Source organism: Phyllostomus discolor, chromosome 14 (genome assembly GCF_004126475.2).
Source record: "Phyllostomus discolor isolate MPI-MPIP mPhyDis1 chromosome 14, mPhyDis1.pri.v3, whole genome shotgun sequence".
Lineage (NCBI taxonomy): Eukaryota > Metazoa > Chordata > Mammalia > Chiroptera > Phyllostomidae > Phyllostomus > Phyllostomus discolor.
In genome coordinates, this window is record NC_040916.2 from 42,920,340 (window position 1) to 42,938,227 (window position 17,888).

General features: G+C 40.8%; 1 protein-coding gene across 1 annotated transcript in view; it reads right to left on the reverse strand.

Moving 5' to 3' along the window:
- Positions 1-15,958, reverse strand: part of WARS2 (tryptophanyl tRNA synthetase 2, mitochondrial) — a 78,151-nt gene extending 62,193 nt beyond the window's left edge. Inside the window, exon 1 of the mRNA XM_028502764.2 lies at positions 15,782-15,958. Within this exon, the coding sequence (XP_028358565.1) occupies positions 15,782-15,871 (90 nt within the window). The 5' untranslated portion in view covers positions 15,872-15,958. The remainder of the gene's footprint in view (positions 1-15,781) is intronic.
- Between the last annotated feature and the right edge of the window lie 1,930 nt (positions 15,959-17,888).

A 17,888-nucleotide genomic window follows, 5' to 3' on the forward strand; every position in this document is an offset into this window, starting at 1 on the left:
CCCACCTCTTGAATACTTTCCTAAATAGACTAAAAGGCTTAGGACACTAGCTTTCTACCTAACTTCCGTTATCCAAGAAGAGTTCAGTTAACAGATAGACTTTCCATCCCATACACTAGCATTCCATACTTTTGACTGATCTCTTCAACCTCAACCACCTACTCCCACCATCATACCCTGGACCTTGTTTGCACCCAGAATTCTTCCTTTTTTTGAAATCATAAATGTCAACATTCTACTCAATCTACAACCTTCCACCTTTCAACTCTTTCATGCTTAGTCCCACTATACCTGCTCCCCAAACTCATTTACGAAATCATAGCCTCTGACTTGAACTTTTTTTTCCTGGTGGAACAGTCCCTATCCATCCCCTCTCCTTCCCTCCCCAGCCTGGCCCCAAGGTCAGTCATTTGGACCATACTCTCATTAGCAACCCCAGGTCCCCTGGGCATTCTGCCCTTACAGCCATGCAAAAACTCCAAGCCTGGATCAAGGCTTAGACAATTCATCTTCACTTACACACCACAATAGCAGGGCACTCTTGGTGAAAAATCTCTAACTATGCAGAATCTGCCTATTAATTTAATTTATGTTTTTTAATCCCAATTAGAATCTCAAATCTCAATTCTGCTTACTGAACCTTTTTCAAAAACTTGTATAGTGCTCACAATGTACCTGGTCCAGTTCTAGACACCTTTAAATATTAACTTGTTTACTCTTCACAGCAATCCTCTGAGACAGACACTGTAATTGTCTCTGATTTACAGATGAAGAAAGGCAGGCACAGAAAGGTTGAGGTGCCCTGCTCAGTACATACTGCTAGACAGGGATTTAAGTGGTAGGGTCTATTAGCTCCAAACCCTGGTAGTATGGCTACAAAGTTCTAGTTTTTAACTTATAATTCATCTTACAGATGAAGAAATTTGGGTAAGAGAGGTTCAGTAACTTGCCCAAGGACATCTAATTATCACGTGGAAGAACCTGGATTTGAGCCCAGTCGGACTTTAGAGTCGATACACTAAAGCCTCTAACCTATTCCACCTCCTTGTGTCTTAAGCCCTGAGACGATTACACCACCTGGTTTTGGAGTCCTTCCATTTTCTGTCCCATTCTTAGCAAACTGATCTAGACCCATAGCCATCTCTACCCCTCTCTCCCAGTCTCGGAGTTGATCTGCCTCCTTGTGTGCAATCATTTGCTCTGGATTGCATTTCTTCCATTTCTTCCCATCTCTTTCCCATACCCTCAGCCCCTCCATCATTGCTGGCTCCTATGACCATATGCAGGCTCAAGTCTCTTCCATTCTAAAAGCCCCTACCTCCAAAATCTCACCTGGTCAGGACATTCTTTAGCTCCCTTCACCCTCCCGGACACTCTCCTTATTCAGCCTCCTCCAAAGGGTGGTCCTCACTCCCTCACCTCTCATCTCACTGTGGTTACTGTCCTACACCCGTAACTTTTCTAACAATTTTGCTGTTGCTAATATCATTGGTGATAAACCAATTGTAAATTTCAATGGATGATTTTTCATCTTTGCCATACTATACCACGACCTTACTCTTCATTTGTTTTTCTTAGAAATTCTGTACCCCCTAGGAACCCTTAGCTCCACACTCCAGTGAGTCTTCTCTCACCTCTGCCTGTTAGGAATTCTTCAACTCTGGTCTCTCTCCAAGTTTGAGCATATAGTGGGTTAAAAAAAAATCCTGATTTAAAAAAAAAAATTGTTTTCCACTTGACATGCTTTTCTTGATCATCTCTCTGTGTTAAAAACAAATTTAAGTATTATTCAGCTGACAGTAATCCCGTCAGTGGTCGTGGCTTTGTTACTTCTTTCTGAACAGACATTGCTCTCCCCCCATCCCTCCTCACATGTGCTCCAAATGGGAGCTGGATGACCCTCCCTCCACATGGTTAGTCTACAGGAGGGCATCTGACTTTCAAGAAGGCAGGTTCGTGGAGGCCTGACCAAAGAGTCTGCCATTAGACAGAAAAATAAGATGAGAGGATAAGCTGTCTCTGTTTGAGCCATAGATATGTTAATATATTCCCAATCAAAATTAAGGACACATGGTCTACCAAAGAATTTCTGGTCCATTTTAGAATGTGAAAAACAATGTGGGAAATGTCCCATGGATGCTGACACATTGGAATTTCCAAGACATTTAAAAGATTCATGGGTAAAATTGGTCCTTGATTTAACAAGATGTCTGGCCACTGTGGGCACAGGCTTATCGGGAAGATGCTACAATCACACCTCCTCTAACAGAGCTGACATTCTGTGACAGTTTCCTGATTGTGCTTGGTTGATTTCAGGTTTTACTAAACATGTTTATGATAAACTGGTAAGCAAGTATAACAATAAAAATGTCCTTACCAACTACCATTTTAAAAGAAGGAAATGTAAGTTCTTTGTAATGTAAATATAAATTCTGCCTAATTCACACTGCTCCACTCTTATCATGGTGCAAAGAAAAATGCAATAGCATTAGGTTGAAAGTTTACAGGCGACTTTACTGTCAACAGAGTGAAACAGTGCAGTGAGACTTAGGGTTTTTTCCTATATCCACACAGAACATGTCAATGTCTATATAGCAAAGGAGTTAGGCATGGTTTGACATGTTGCTTTAAAGGGACCTAAAATAAACAATTAAGAAAAATGGCACCCTCACTGGTGTGGCTCAGTGGACTGAGTGTCTGCCTGTGAACCAAAGGGTCACTGGTTCGAATCCCAGTCAGGGCACATGCCTGGGTTGCAGGCCAGGTCCCCAGTTTGGGGCACACAAGAGGCAACCACACACTGATTTTTTAAAAAATGGCAAAGTTGATACAAGTGGACTTTTAATTTCTTTCATGAGCTGAAGAAAGAATACTCTTGAATATAAAAGCAAAAACTATGTCAGTTGTTGTAGAGATAATACGGCACACTTATCAAACCAGTCTCTTGAGACAAAACTGTCCTCAAAATAAAATCTTCTCATCTTAATTCTTAATCCTGTACTTCTCTGTACACAGAGATAACAAGCTTTAGTAGAATATACAGAGGTAGAAAACTCCAGTATAGCTAGTTACACCTGTCAAAAATAAAATTGGAGCTAGCATGAAAATTCACAGCCTGCTTGGGAAACCAGTGCAATAAAATCGGTATTATCTCCCAATCGTCTGGATATTTGGGGCAATAATGAGCCCACTTTTAACTCTAGCAAACATTGAGCATCTTCTGTCATAAACTACTTAAAAATATACACAAAATGTATGGTTTAAACTGAACAATACACTAAATGCCAATGGTATGTACTTTCTCTTATCTCACTGGTTTTATTTTTCACTGAATTCTTTAACTCAGTAAATATTTACTGAGATCTTTCTGATACAGGAATTAATACGAAAAAGACTTAAGTAACACCTCGTTTTCTCACACATCTAGTTACGATAGCTGAGGTGCAACAGAAAGAATCCTTCCTGCCCACCCTTCACTAGAGGAGGTGGCCGGGCACGCACTCCTGGTGAGGTCTGCCCGCTGAACGGCAGCCTGAGCCTCCGCCTGCGAAACGAGGTTTTTACAAACTGTTTCCTGCTGGGGTGTTCACAGGAAGGTCTAAATAAAACAAGAGCATGTTCTCCTCCTTTCCTAAACCAAATGCCGATAAAAAGAGATAGCATATAAGGAAGGGTGTGTTAATTTCTGTAAGAAAAGTACAAAGTCTATAAAACTTCGAAATGTAAGCAATAATTTTTAGCTTCAGAACAAAGTTTTCTGGAACCTACATATGAGTGGTTTTTGTTGTTATTTTTTGGTCATTTTTTTGTCTTGTTTTTAAAGAATAGTGGAGTACTGATAAGCCCAGGAAGACAGGTGTTTCCAAGGAGAGAGAATGGTTTTAACAAAGAAGTAAAAGGGAATAGCTCTGGGCAAACTTGGCAGTTCTATGAACTCCAGGGCAAAGGACCCATGTAAGTCAGCAAAGGCCTACAGGGTGGTTTGGGCCTGGGTGGTGAAAGGTCTTGCACGTGGGGCGATAAGGAGTCTGGACTTTATGAGAAGCCCCCCCAAGTTTCTGAGCAAAGGAACAACATAATCCCAACTCTGCTTTGGGGACATTAATCTGGTCAGATTGATTTTTTGGGGGGGAGGGGGGAGGTGGAGGAAGGAAGAGCAGAAAAATGTGGAGATGAGGGAAATCAAAGAACTATTAAGGTTGGTAGGGGTGAAGGAGAGAAAGGTTATTGAGTTGAATTATACATAAATGAAGAAATAATCAGTCAGGCATGCAGGGCCCACTAAGTGCTGTGCCCTGGCCAAGATATACAGGGCAGGATCTCAAATCCACATAAAGTGCCTGGGATGTATTATTATTGTTACTTTGCAGATGAGAAGACTGAGGTTTGGTGAGGTCAAATACCTTGGCCAGCAACACACAGTTAGTATGTGGTGGGCCCATCTGGTCCCCAAACTCACACACCTCCTGCTTTATCACACTTCATCTTAGGGACCAGCCAGTCAATTTTAAAATGACAAGTATAATATTCACGTGACCATTTATCCTCCTAGACACGTGCTTCTTTCTCTAGGTTACGGAGTTTCACAGCTTGGTGGCATGGGGGGCAGGAAGGGGAGGTGGCTGGAAGGTTGCCAGCCTCTGGAGAAGCCAAAGCTACCTGCAAAGGAGGATTTTCCTCCACAGCCACGATGGCCAGGTAACTAGTATCCGCAGAGGGCCAACCTGGCTCTCTCCCCAGAATTGGCAAGGGCTCCATAGAGTCAGGTTCTTAATATCTGCCTCGGGACCTCACCTTTATCCTGCACACTTACCCCAGCCCAAGAGATCTCTTCTCTCTTCTCGCAAATTTATGAACTGGCTGCTTAGACCGTTCTCCCGTGGGAGGAGAGGAATCCAACTTGGGGCTTTGAGTAAACAGCTCCATTTCCCTTCACCATTGCATTCTCCTGCTTCCCCAAAGGGCCTACAGTAACACAGCGAGGGAAGCGTGGGGCTGAATGAATATGAAGGAGAAGGGTCCGTGCAAAGTCTCTGTTCATGGGGAGGACAAGAAACAGTTCGTGAGGAGCCCTTTGTTTGGTATATAAAATAAACTGTTCAATGTCACTAATTTGAAAGCCTCAAGAGCATCCTAATTAATGCACTAATTGATAATTCACTTTAATTAGTGAATTACAGACCCCTTTAAGAACCCTTTGGAATGAGAATCCTTTAGAACAAAATTCTTACTTATCCCCTGCTGAAACAGCCCACAGCACTAATTACTTTCATCTTTCCCATCTTCCCACTTTGCACCTCTGCTACTTTGGAAGAAAGTATTCTAGCCATAAATCCCAATTAGGCCCTAGATAGTGGTCCCCGGCCATCCATCAGCTTCAACACTCACCACTTCCCCTCCGCCTGCGGGGCTGTGCACAGGTTGACCTTTCAGCTATAGACTGTGTGTAAACAGAACTTCCTACATGCACCTTGGGACTCATGTGTTAAAAGACCTTATTTTACACAGGGTAATCCTAGTGGCAGTAGCCAAATAGAGACATGGAGATAAATTTACAAGACAGCTTTGCTCTGTTCCCATAATTCACCGAGCCAAACAAGACTGTAGGCACAGCAACAACAAGGGTGATTTATAGTTCCTACTCCATGTGTCACCATGGTGAGATACATAAGTGGCCTTCCTGGGACAGATTTAAAGGGTGCAAAGCAGTTATCAGCATATTATCGCAGGCAATTTGTTTCAGAATTTAATGCCATTTTATTATGTATTGTAGTTAGTGTACAGAGGTTGGCATCAGATGACCTGGGTTTACATCGTGGCTCTCACACGTGCTAGCTAAATGATCTTGGGTGAGCCCCTTAGTCTCTCAGTATCCTCATCTACAAAATGGGACTAATATTAGCTCCCATCTTGGTTACGAGGATTAAATGAGCTAAAATATGGCAAGTACTGAAAACCAGGCTCAGCACGTGGTGAGTACCCAACAGATGCGGGCTGGTGTTGCTCCCACAGCAGCACATTTGATAATGACTGAAATTGCAACAGGGCCCCCAAATACAGCACGCGTTCAACTAATTTTAGTACAAATAAAAAACACTAATATCCACTAAACTAAATCTTTGAAGAATACTGGTATTCATTTATTTCAATTCGCCATCTGACAAAACTGGTTTAAGAAATAAAGACAATGACAGTGGATTGAGCGTGGGCTGGGAACCAAAGTGTCGCAGGTTCGATTCCCAGGCAGGGTACATTCCTGGGTTGCAGGCCATAACCCCCAGCAACTGCACATTGATGTTTCTCTCTCTCTCTCTCTCTCTCTCTCTCTATCTCTATCTCCCTCCCTTCCCTCTCTAAAAATAAATAAATAAAATCTTTAAAAAAAAAGAAATAAAGACAATGAAAATGTAATCAGTAACTAAAAATTTTAGATGACTAAATAGTGAAACTTCATATAATCTAACGAAGGTCAATGAGACTACGTGAGGAGTTTTGGAAATGACAAAGCACTATTTTAGAAGAGGGTATCATTATTAGCGAAAATAATAGACTCCACTTGAAAATGTTTAACAAGGCCAGATATGTTCTTTCATTTTATGCTTTCAAATACCTTCATGAAGCATCTACAAATATCATCCCAAGAACCTGGGATAAGCAGCCACATGACCAAGGGCATCCATTCAAGGATTCTTCTACACACGGGGAGCTGCCTGGCTCTGTACACCAGAACACCAGGGCAGGAATGAGAAGGACAGGCTGACATCCCTGCACATTGTTCCGCATCTTGGCCTAGAGGGCAATGGACAGAGAAGCGGAAGTTGTGAGAATCTCCAAGCATTAGAAATCAGGGTGGCTTCACTCTGCTTTTAGGAGACAAAGGGGCAGTCAGAGAGGCAGTCCCTTAGTCAACCAGAGTAGGTTCAATAGATGCAAGGAAAACTGTATGCCTAGAAAAAAGAGCTATAGGTGAATGTTGTTAAATATTTTATTTATTTACTTTTAGAGAGAGGAGAAGGGAGGGAGAACGAGAGGGAGAGAAATGTCAATGTGGGAGAGATACATCAGTTGCCTCTTCTGCACCCCTGTCACTGGACCCGGCCCACAACTCAGGCACGTCCCCTGACCAGGAATCGAACCAGTGACCTTTCAGTTTGCAGGCCAGCGCTCAATCCACTGAGGCACACCAGCCAGGGCTATAGGTAAATTTTGATAAATGACTAGAGGACCAATAGAACTCAGATGATGGGGCAGTGAGAAGACCTAGATATGACCTTGCTTCGCTAGGTACGCAGGGAAGTTAACAAAAAGTGTTAAGCCTCCAACTGGGAATAAAAGAGTATTGCTCAGAAATGATATATAGAGCAAACTGTAAACGCCTGAGCAGAGTTAAATTAAGTCAAGCTGGAGCCAATGGATCATCCCTGTGCCTATAAATTATCTCTCTGCATCTAGCGTCTCACACTGGCAGCGCGGCTTCCACCCCGACTGAGTGTATTTGTCCTGTGGATATTCAGGAAGAAGGCTCAGGCCTCATGCTGCAGTCTCTAGAAGAGAAATTCCTGAGCCCTGAGTGGTGCTGGGAGAACGGAATCAAGAGCAGGCCTGGGGTAAGTGCTCTTGAGGTTACAGGCCATGAGCCGTAACAGCGACTGAGGGAACCCTTACAATCACCTTTGTGCACAAAGATCAGCACACTATGCAGAGCGAGCTGTGTTTGCAGAGAAAGAAGAAAGGGGGGAAAAAATGGACTGCTATTATCTTAAGTACTTGTGCAGCTTTAGATAAATAGATTATATGTTGCACTTCACTGATAAAATACTTATATATCAAAGTAAATACTCCCAAACTACTCATTTACAGGGCAGCTCCCTAAAACTAACCCATCTATCACACATGCTGCAGAGCCATCAAACTCACTTGGATATCTGAGGAAGCTGAAGTAGTTTCCAACCTGCATCACAAAACATCCAAGATTGTGTGGCCCCTGGTGTGTGGTGGAAGGGGGGTGGTGGATAGAGGGGTCAACCAGCAGGGCTGAAGCTGCTCCTCCACTTCTTAAGCCAGAAAAGCTCTGCTTTTATTGGTTTTATCTAGCCTGGGTTCCTCTGAGATTGTGTTAGATAACAGACCACCACTGGTCCAGTGGGAAAAGTTGAGGTGAGGCTGAGTCTGAATCTTGGCGTGGCCATTTACTTGCTCTGTGACTCGAGAAAGTGAGCTAATCTCTTAGTGCCTTAGTTTCCTTTTTTATAAAATGGGTAAAATAATATGTACAGGATTGTTGTGAGAAATAAAAAATATATAAAAGATGTATAGCACATAGTCCAAGGCATCATTAGCACATACCGAGCACTAGCTAAATGTTAGTTCCTTTTCTGAAAGACATACGGGTGTGCATGTGTATGTGTGTAGGCTGAAATACAGGTATACATATATAATTGTGCAAGCCTCTGCACACAGTTCGTTCTATAACTTGCAGTAATCAACAGATATGCTGAGAAAGGACATGGGGTCAGCAGCCTCACACTCCTCTGCATTTTCTGGCCGTAGCTGCCATAATACTGGCTGGCATAATTCCTCAGCATTTATCTACTGCTCCTCATTGATAGTTTCAGCAGTTACCATCAGTTTTTATTAGCTACTCAAAGATATTTTTAAAAACTGAAATATTGTTGTTTCTCATAAGCTGAGTCAGTTCACAAGGAAAAGCAGCTCTACAGAGCACTGTAAACAAAGGGACTCCTAGACTGACTGAGCTTAAAAGGACCTTCTGAGTGGTTCCATACAACGCCTTTCCTTACCATTTAAGAAAAGCACAGAGAGATAAAGAGACTGGTCAAACCGGCACAGTTACCATCTAGCAAAATTCCAGATGGCTACAGCAGGTCCTGATAGCTCTCCATGCTAATCAGCTCATGTTGCATGTTGAGCGGACAATACACAGCAGAGAAGAGGTGGGTAAAGTCACTGGGAACACTGCCCCATTTTAATGTCATTAGATCACACACATACAATAACTAAATGCAAAATATGGAACAAAATCCCAATAGTAAATTGTATTATCCTAACTTCTGAATTAATTAGCTTTGTGACATTAGGCAAGTTACTTAATTAAAGCTTACTTCCTCATGATCTAAAAGAAGATGCTGCCCTGGCTGTGGCTCAGCTGGTCGGAGCGTCATCCCATACACCAAAAGGTTTCAGGTTCAATCCCCGGTCAGGGCACATACCTGGGTTGTGGTACCATCCCCGTTCAGGGTGTGTAGAGGAGGCAACCGATCAATGTTTCTTTGTCACATTGATGTTTCTCTTTCTTACCTTCTTCAACTCTCTCTCTAAAATCAATAACTATTTTGTAGCGTATTATAAATAAATAATAAAAAATAAAAGATGCTAATATCTGCCTTAAAGCCTCATTATCAACAATATCTGTTGTGGTATTCTTGCCAAAACCCAAACCTAGTCTAATCATGAGAAAACATCAGACAAGCCCAAACGGAGAGTCATTCTACAAAATAACTGACCAATTTTCTTGAAAAGTGCCAAGGTCATGAAAGACTAAGAAGTGCTGTACATCGAAGGAGACATGACAGCTCAATGCAGTATGGGATCCTGGAGCTGATCCTGGAGCTGATCCTGGACCAGCAAGAGGCTAATGGAAAACCTGGTGAAATCTGAAACACTAGGTTAGCAGCTAGTGCTGTACCAGGTTAAGTTCTTGGCTTTCATCATTGGATTACGATTATGTAAGAGGAACACTGGTGAGTGGTATACAAGAACATCAACTAAACTAATAAAATCAAAGCAATAATCAAGAAACTCCAATCAAACGGGAGTTCTAGACTAGATGACTTCACAGGTGAATTTTACCAAACATTCAATAAAGAACTAACACCTTTCCTTCTCAAACTATTTCAAAAAATTCAAGAGGACGGAAGATTCCCAAGTTCATTTTACGAGGCCAACATTATCCGAATGCCAAAACCAGATAAAGACACAACAAAAAAAGAAAATTATAGGCCAATATCCCTGAAGAACGTAGATGCTAAAATCCTCAACAAAATATTAGCAAATGGAATACAGCAATACATCAAAAAGCTCATACACCATGATCAAGGGGGATTTATTCTGGGAATACAAGGCTGGTACAACATTTGCAAATCAATAAATGTGATTCACCACATAAACAAAATGAAGGATAAAAACCATATGATCATTATCAATAGAGGCAGAAAAAGCATTTGATAAAATCCAGCACCCATTTATGATAAAAACTCTCAGCACAGTGGGAATAGAAGGAACATACCTAAACATAATAAAGGCCACATATGACAAACCCACTGCCAGTATCATAATAAACTACAAGTCTTCCCCTTAAGTTCAGGAACAATACAGGGATGTTCACTTTCACCTCTCTCATTCAACACAGTACTGAAAATCCTAGCCATAGCAATCAGATAAGAAGAAATAAAAGGCATCTGAATTGGAAAGGAAGAAGTATAACTGTCTTTATTTGCAGATAATATGATATTGCACATAAAGAACCCCAAAGATTCCACCAAAGACTACCAGAATTGATAAATGAATTCAGCAAAGTAGCAGGATATAAAATTAATATCCAGAAATCAGCTGCATTTTTATATACCAATAATGAACTATTAGAAAGGGAAATTAAGAAAACAACGCCATTCACAATTGCTTCAAAAAGAATAAAATACCTGGGAATAAACCTAACCAAGTATGTAAAAGACCTGTACTCAGAAAATGACATCACACTGAAGAAAGAATTGAAAAAGATACAAATAAGTGGAAGCACACACCATGTTCCTGGGTAGGAAGAATTAACACCATTAAAATGTCCATGCTACCCAAAGCAATCTATAGATTCAACAGAACTCCTATCAAAATACCAATGACATACTTCAGAGAACTAGAGCAAATATTTCAAAAATTTATATGGAACCACAAAAGGCCCTGCACCGTGACAGCAATTCTGAGAAAGAAAAACAAAGGTGAAAGAATTATGCTACCTAAAAATCAAACTATACTATAAGGCCATGGTAATCAAAATAGATGATACTACATAAAAACAGATACACAGATCAATGGAACAGAATAGAGAGCCCAGGAATAAACTCACAGTTTTTTAGTCAGTCAATATTTTACAGAGGAAGAAAGCACATACAGTGGGCTAAAGATAGTTTATTCAATAAATTGTGTTGGGAAAATTAGACAGGTACATGCAGAAAAATGAAATTAGACCCACTTCCTTACACCATACACAAGAATAAATTCAAAATGGATTAAAGACTTAAATGTTAGATCTGAAACCATAAAAATCCTGAAACAGATCATAGGCAGTAAAATCTCAGTTCAGACATTGCTCATAGCAATTTTTATCTAATATTATCTCCTCAGGCAAGGGAAACAAAAGAAAAAGTAAACAAATGAAACTTCATCAAACTAAAATTTTTGCACAGCAAAGGAAACCATCAACAAAATAAAAAGACAACTCACAAAATGGAAGAACATATTCACCAATACATCTGAAAAGGGGCTGACATCCAAAATTTATAAAGAACTTATAAAACTCAACACCAAAAAAACCAAACAATGCAATTAAAAGATGGGCAAAGGACCCAAATAGACACTTCTCCAAAGAGGACATATGCCTAGCTAATAAACATGAAAAGATGCTCAATGTCACTAATCATCAGAGAAATGCAAATTAAAATCACAATGAGTTATCACCTCACATCGGTCAGAATGGCTATAATCAATGACTGAGCAAATAACAAATGCTGGCAAGGATGTGGAAAAAAGGGGAACCCCTCTGCATTGTTGGTGGAAACGCACATTGTTCCACACTGTGGAAAGCAGTGTGGAGGTACCTCAAAAAATTAAAAAGGAATCTGGCTTTCAACCCAGCTATCTCACTTCTGGGAACATACCCAAAGAAACCCAAAACACTAATTTGAAAGAACATAAGCACCCCTGTGTTCACTGCAGCATTATTTACAGTCGCCAAAATATGGAAGCAATCCAAGTGTTCATCAGTAGATGAGTGGCTAAAACTATGGGACATTTACACAGTGGAATACTACTCGGCCATAAAAAAGAAGAAGAAAATTTTACCCTTTGCAACAGCATGGATGGACCAAGAGAACATTATGCTAAGTGAAATAAGCCAGTCAGATATGACAAATGCCATATGATTTCACTCAGTTGTGGAATTTAATGAACAAACTGAATTAACAAGCAAAACAGAGACAGACTCACAAATAGCAGGATGACAGCACAGGGGTGGAGAGATTGAGCAAAAAGGAAAAAGGACTCACAGACATGGACAACAGTGTGGTGATTGCAGGGGGCAGGGGGAAGGAGGGCATAAGGGGGATAGATGGTAACGTTAAAATACAATAAAAATAAATAAAAACAAATTTTGCAACTTTGTAAATCTAAAATTATTTAAAAATAAAAAATGTTAAATGAGCAATTTTTAAAAGCCTTGTTGTAAGAAATAAATACAAGGTCAAAAATTTAATACATTGTCTACTTTTTTGCAGGCACCCTTCATGTAATGGCCATGCTTACAGTCGTCGAAACTCAGTGGAAACTGTGTTAGTACTGGCTACACCCAGATCGGGACAGTGAATAATGAAGAGTGTTGTTCAAGTGTGATAAAATGGGGTCATTCTATATTTTAAATGAATGATTATACACATTCTGGCAAAACTCCACTAACTATCAGTATTCCACTCTTTGCACAATAAAACCATAAGCTGGTGTTTAAAGAAGTATGAATTCTGTTTGACTAATGATGACAGGCTTTTATTTACCTAATGCCATCAACATTTAAACATAACATGTCAGACCTTCATTCTGACTCTGCGACTACTCTCATCTTGTCAGACTTCAACAGCTTTCTGTCAGGCAACACCTGGCAAAATAAACCGTTTTCATATAATTATAGGCATCTCAAAATGACAATTGCTTGACACTCCGTTATTTCTGTTTTCTTCCTATGTTTTATTTCAAACCTGAGTCTATATCTAGCCTTGAGGGGCAAAAGCCTAACTCTGAGACAATTAAAGACCCCCAAATACCATGTTTATTACCCAAGATTTTGTGTTTTTAAGAAAACCACCTAGGAATTGTAGTTTCCAACAAAGGAGACACGGCTCCTCCACTTATGCTTCTCACCTCAGGGAGTAACTGTGCAGCCAAAACTAATAACGAGCAACTGGGCTATTTTTTAGCTTTAGAGAGAATCATCCATATGAGAAATATACATTTCTTTCTATTATACCATTCTCTTGCAAAATAATTTTTGTTTTCTACAAAGGTTATGAGATATCATAAAAATGTCTAATGCATCTGGTTTAAGAATCCAATTCTTCCTTTCACATATTTCTGCATCTGTTCACAAAATCTCTTTGACTTCAAAGAAAGCTTTTCAAGAGGAAAAGAAGATACACACGGGAAAAGTGGCCATAAATTTTTAGCAGTCATTTTCTAAGGCCATTTTAATAACAGCACTGTGGGATAAGTATCTCTGCGAGACCTAAAATATCACAGGTGATATTAGTGACTATGGATTTATATGGAGATTTACACTTTAAAATTTTATTCAGGGTCTAAAAGTGATATATCTTCAATTTAGAATATATGAAAAATATGGAAAGCCTAAAGAAGAAAACTTAAATCATTTTTAATCCACTGCTCAGGAAAACCTAGCAAAACAAAAAAAGAATGGTTGGCTCTGGCCAGGTGGCTCAGTCGGCTGGGACGTTGCTCCCTACATCAAAAGACTGGGGGTTTGATCCCTGGTCAGAGCACATGCCTAGGCTGCAGGTTCAATCCCTGGTGGGAGCGCGTACAGGATGCAACCGGTCAATGCTTCTCTCTCACATCGATGTTTTTCTCTGTCTCTGCCTCTGTCTCTCTCTCCCTCACTCTCTGTGAAATCAATAAACATACCTTCACGTGATGAAGAGAAAAAAAATGGTTGTTTACTTCCAGTCTTTTTCCTGTGCATATATTTACATATTTATTTATAAATGTAATATTGTAAATACACTGTTAATGCAAGTTTGTGTCTCTTTTCAATTGGTCTTCCAAAAGACTGTGTTAGCACTTCAAACCATCATTTTTAATGACTGAAAACTATATGTAGATTTATACTTTAGAAGATGCTCTCACGTTTAATTCTTACTCTAATCAAAGCTAAATCAAAGGTTTGGAAACACTAATCTGCTCTGCAAATCCTACATCTTGAAACAATCTAGAATAGTTGATTAATTTTAAAATAACCATATTTGTAAATGCCACTGAAACAATAGATGCTTAAGAATTTTTTTCTTTAACACTGATAATGCTTTAGTCCCCTTACCCTCCCTGGGCAATCATTAGAGGGCCCTAGTTTCTTTACCTTTTCTCTTTGATTTTCTATTTGACATGACATCCTTAGCTCTTGAGGTTAGAGTGAGAGGAAGTTGGGGTCTAAGGCTTAGTTACTTCGAGACCATAGGTTTTTAACATGCTGCTATTGGCTATAAATATAGTAATCAACCAATTCTGGTTCTGCAGAATCAGACCCTGAAGTTTCAAAGAGGGGAGTATTTGATGGATTTATCTAATTTGAATCAATTCGTCCCTAACATTGCTGCCTGAAATTTGAAATAATAACATTTAAATAACTCTTTTGTTGATGAAAATCTTTCAGTATAATATTCTTCATCTTACAAGAATCTTATTAGGCTCATATCAATGAAGAAACTTAGGTACAAAACATTAAGTGATTTATGGGATGATTAGAAAAACAAGTTGAACTTAAATCTTGGACTTCATAGTCTCATTGCTGTATTTGATTCATAATCATGAAGCCATAGATTTTTCCAAGTTTGAAATAACATAAAAGTGTCAACCAGTCCAACCCTCCCTCCACCCATTTTGCTAGAGAATAAACCCTGTGAGATTAAGTGACTTGTCATGTCATACAGCTAGCGAGTGGCTGGCAAATCTACCTCTGGTTTCCTAACTTTCAGTCTAATGCTCTTTCCAAGATACCACTTAGCACCCCAAACCCTCACACCTTAACAGTACAACAATGAATATGCAAAGATTCCAGGAAGTCACCCAGTAATCACAGAATCTTACATTTTTTCCTACTTCCCATTAGATACCCCCCAAATGATGCATGGCAAATGCCTACCACTGAGATTACACACTTGTCTTTTGCCATGGCGTAAAATTCCAAGCACTGACGGACAGAGTGAAGGCCTTGTCATGCTCTCAGCACGAGAGTTACGGTAACAACAGTGCACGGGACAGGACGACGCACTTCAGCAGATCTACTTTGGAGTAAATAGGGGGAACCAGAGTAGAAAATGCACTGCCACAGGGAGGACGGCAGCGGCTGCACCAGTTTAAACCTCCCGATTCCTAAGAAGACTTCTTCGCTAGTTTCTCCGCGGGGTCTAGGCTTGCTGTTAGGGTGAGGACCATTTGACAGCATTTGGACCCTAAGAAGGTGGGCGGCCCGACTGCGCCGGTGGCGGTGCGCTCCTCCCACCAGGGACGCGTTACGTCACCACGCATCCTTACAACGTCGCCACGTTCCGGGCAGAAGGGTAGTCTTAAGCAGGTCGATGTTAAGAGAGTAGTAGCCCGGTACTCTGCAGAGGAAACCGGAAGAGAGAAGCAAGTGGAAGGAGGGAGGAGAGACGGGAAGGACCTAGCAGGATGGGAAACCTGCGGGAGAAGGGCCAGCCTTGATTACCTGGGGAGGGAGGGCAGCTTCTGGTCCTTTGTGAAGTGCCCGGATGAAGCTCCAGCACCCACGCGTCTTCCGCATTGAGTGCAGCGCCATCTTGAGGGGGGCGGAGCCTTCTTGTCTTGAGTGACGTCTGCTTGGAGAGCTAGTCGCAGATTCTCTCCTGTTTTGCTTGCTGCGCCTGCGCTGTAGCCGCGTTGCAGCTGCAAGGGTCGGAGCGTGAGGGGCGCCTGTCTCCTCTTTGTAGAGGAGGTGGGGACAGGAGTGGGGTGGGGTTTGACTTCAGTGTTTCTGTTGGAGACCTAGTCTTTGCTCAGGCTTCCTGGAGGGAGAGGCTCCTTCGGGGATATCAGTGGCGGCGTTTTAGACCGGAAGAAAGTCCAGGAAGTTGCTTTTCAGATCCTAGTTATTCAGGGGCCGCTTTAAAGAAGTTTCTGCAGGAATGGGGCCTACGCAGTCCTATTAGAGAGCAGTAAGTGCTCTCTTGAGACCTATGTGACCTCAATTCATCCGTTCTGCAGACACTAGGCACTGAAGGTACAGAGACAGAAGTGTTTCTTTCAACAAGCGCATGGCCTAATGGGGAAGTAGGTAAATAAATGATGCAGCGCTTTAGGTGTTACACCAGAAGCACACACCAAGATTGGAGAGGAAGGGTGGTTGTGGTTGTACTTCTCCCTGTTCAGGAAAGGGAATTGGTTTGTTTTGGGTTAAATTATGAGAAGAGTTAACACAGTACTCCTGCATTTGTTAATGCACCCCCAAAGCTCTCAGATACGGATCAGTAAAAGTGCAACGAAGAGGTTCGTCAGAATTCCTTTATGTGTTTTGTTGTATTTATCCACTGAATGAATACTAAAAATAACCACATACCCATAGGGAGAGTTAGGAGACAAATGGAATAAGGATGCCCATACTCTTAAAGGAACTGAAATCTAATAGGTTAAGTCAAATTTTATAAATCAAAACCATACATTAAAATCTCATAAGACTGGTACAAAGTACTGCTGAAGTTCAAGCATAATTGGTGTAATATAAGCAGGAAAGGAATTGTAGGGATGACGGCAAAAAAAAGCATCTAAGGAAATCAAGTCTCATTTTTCAACAAAACTGATCAGTTTGTTTTTGTCTGTTAAATTTGAGGTGCTTATAGTACTCCCAAATGTGACGCCCATTAGATATATAGGTCTGGAGCTCAGGAGAGAGGTCTGACCTACGAAATAGATGGTAATTGAAACCAAGGAAGCCTTGGAGACTGCCAAGTAGTGTTTGTGGAATAAACGTGGACGACTGGGTGATGGAAATGAAAAGGAGTAGGCAAAAGATACTTTAAAATCCCTAAAATGTAATGCTGAAACCCAGGAAAGAGATTTTGCCAGCGGAAATACAGTGTCCCTTGTAAAGGTAACATTTTATAAAATGCCTCAATCTTTGTACTCATACACACAGCAAAACATTAAAATGTAGTTTGTTTTACAGATGTTATTAATTAGATTCAGTGACCTTAGGAATTAGTAAGATTAGATTTATGACATCCTACACCATCTGGATTGTAAAAGCCTAAAAATAAGATGAGGGTTACAGCAGATAGCTGTCAAAGGGCCTGCCTACTTTATTCCTCAAACAGTAATTTCAGTCTTTTATCTGCTAAGGCTCACATGACTGATAATTTCAAGGGAGACATACTCCCATTGAAGAAGGTGTATCAGAACACAGTGTAATCATTTCAATATCTGTATTTTTTAAGTAAATTATTTCCAAACTTAGAAGTAAGTTTGAAATGATAAATTTGTGTTTCCTACCACAGTGGTGACCTGGTACCTCTTATATCTATTTTTTTTTAATTTATTGATCTTTTTCAGAGAGAGAAATATCAACTTGTTATTCCACCTATCCGTGCATTCACTGATTGCTTCTTGTTCTGTGCCCTGAGGGGAGATCGAGCCCACAACCTTGGCATATGGGGACAGCACTCTAACCAACGGCACTTCCTGGGCAGGGCTGACCTGATGCCTTAGGTGTCATGCAGCCAGCAAGGTCGCTCCTTGGACAGGGGCCATACTTTTACAGTATTTCTTACACTTCCCCCGGTTTGTAATCTAGTGCCTTACAT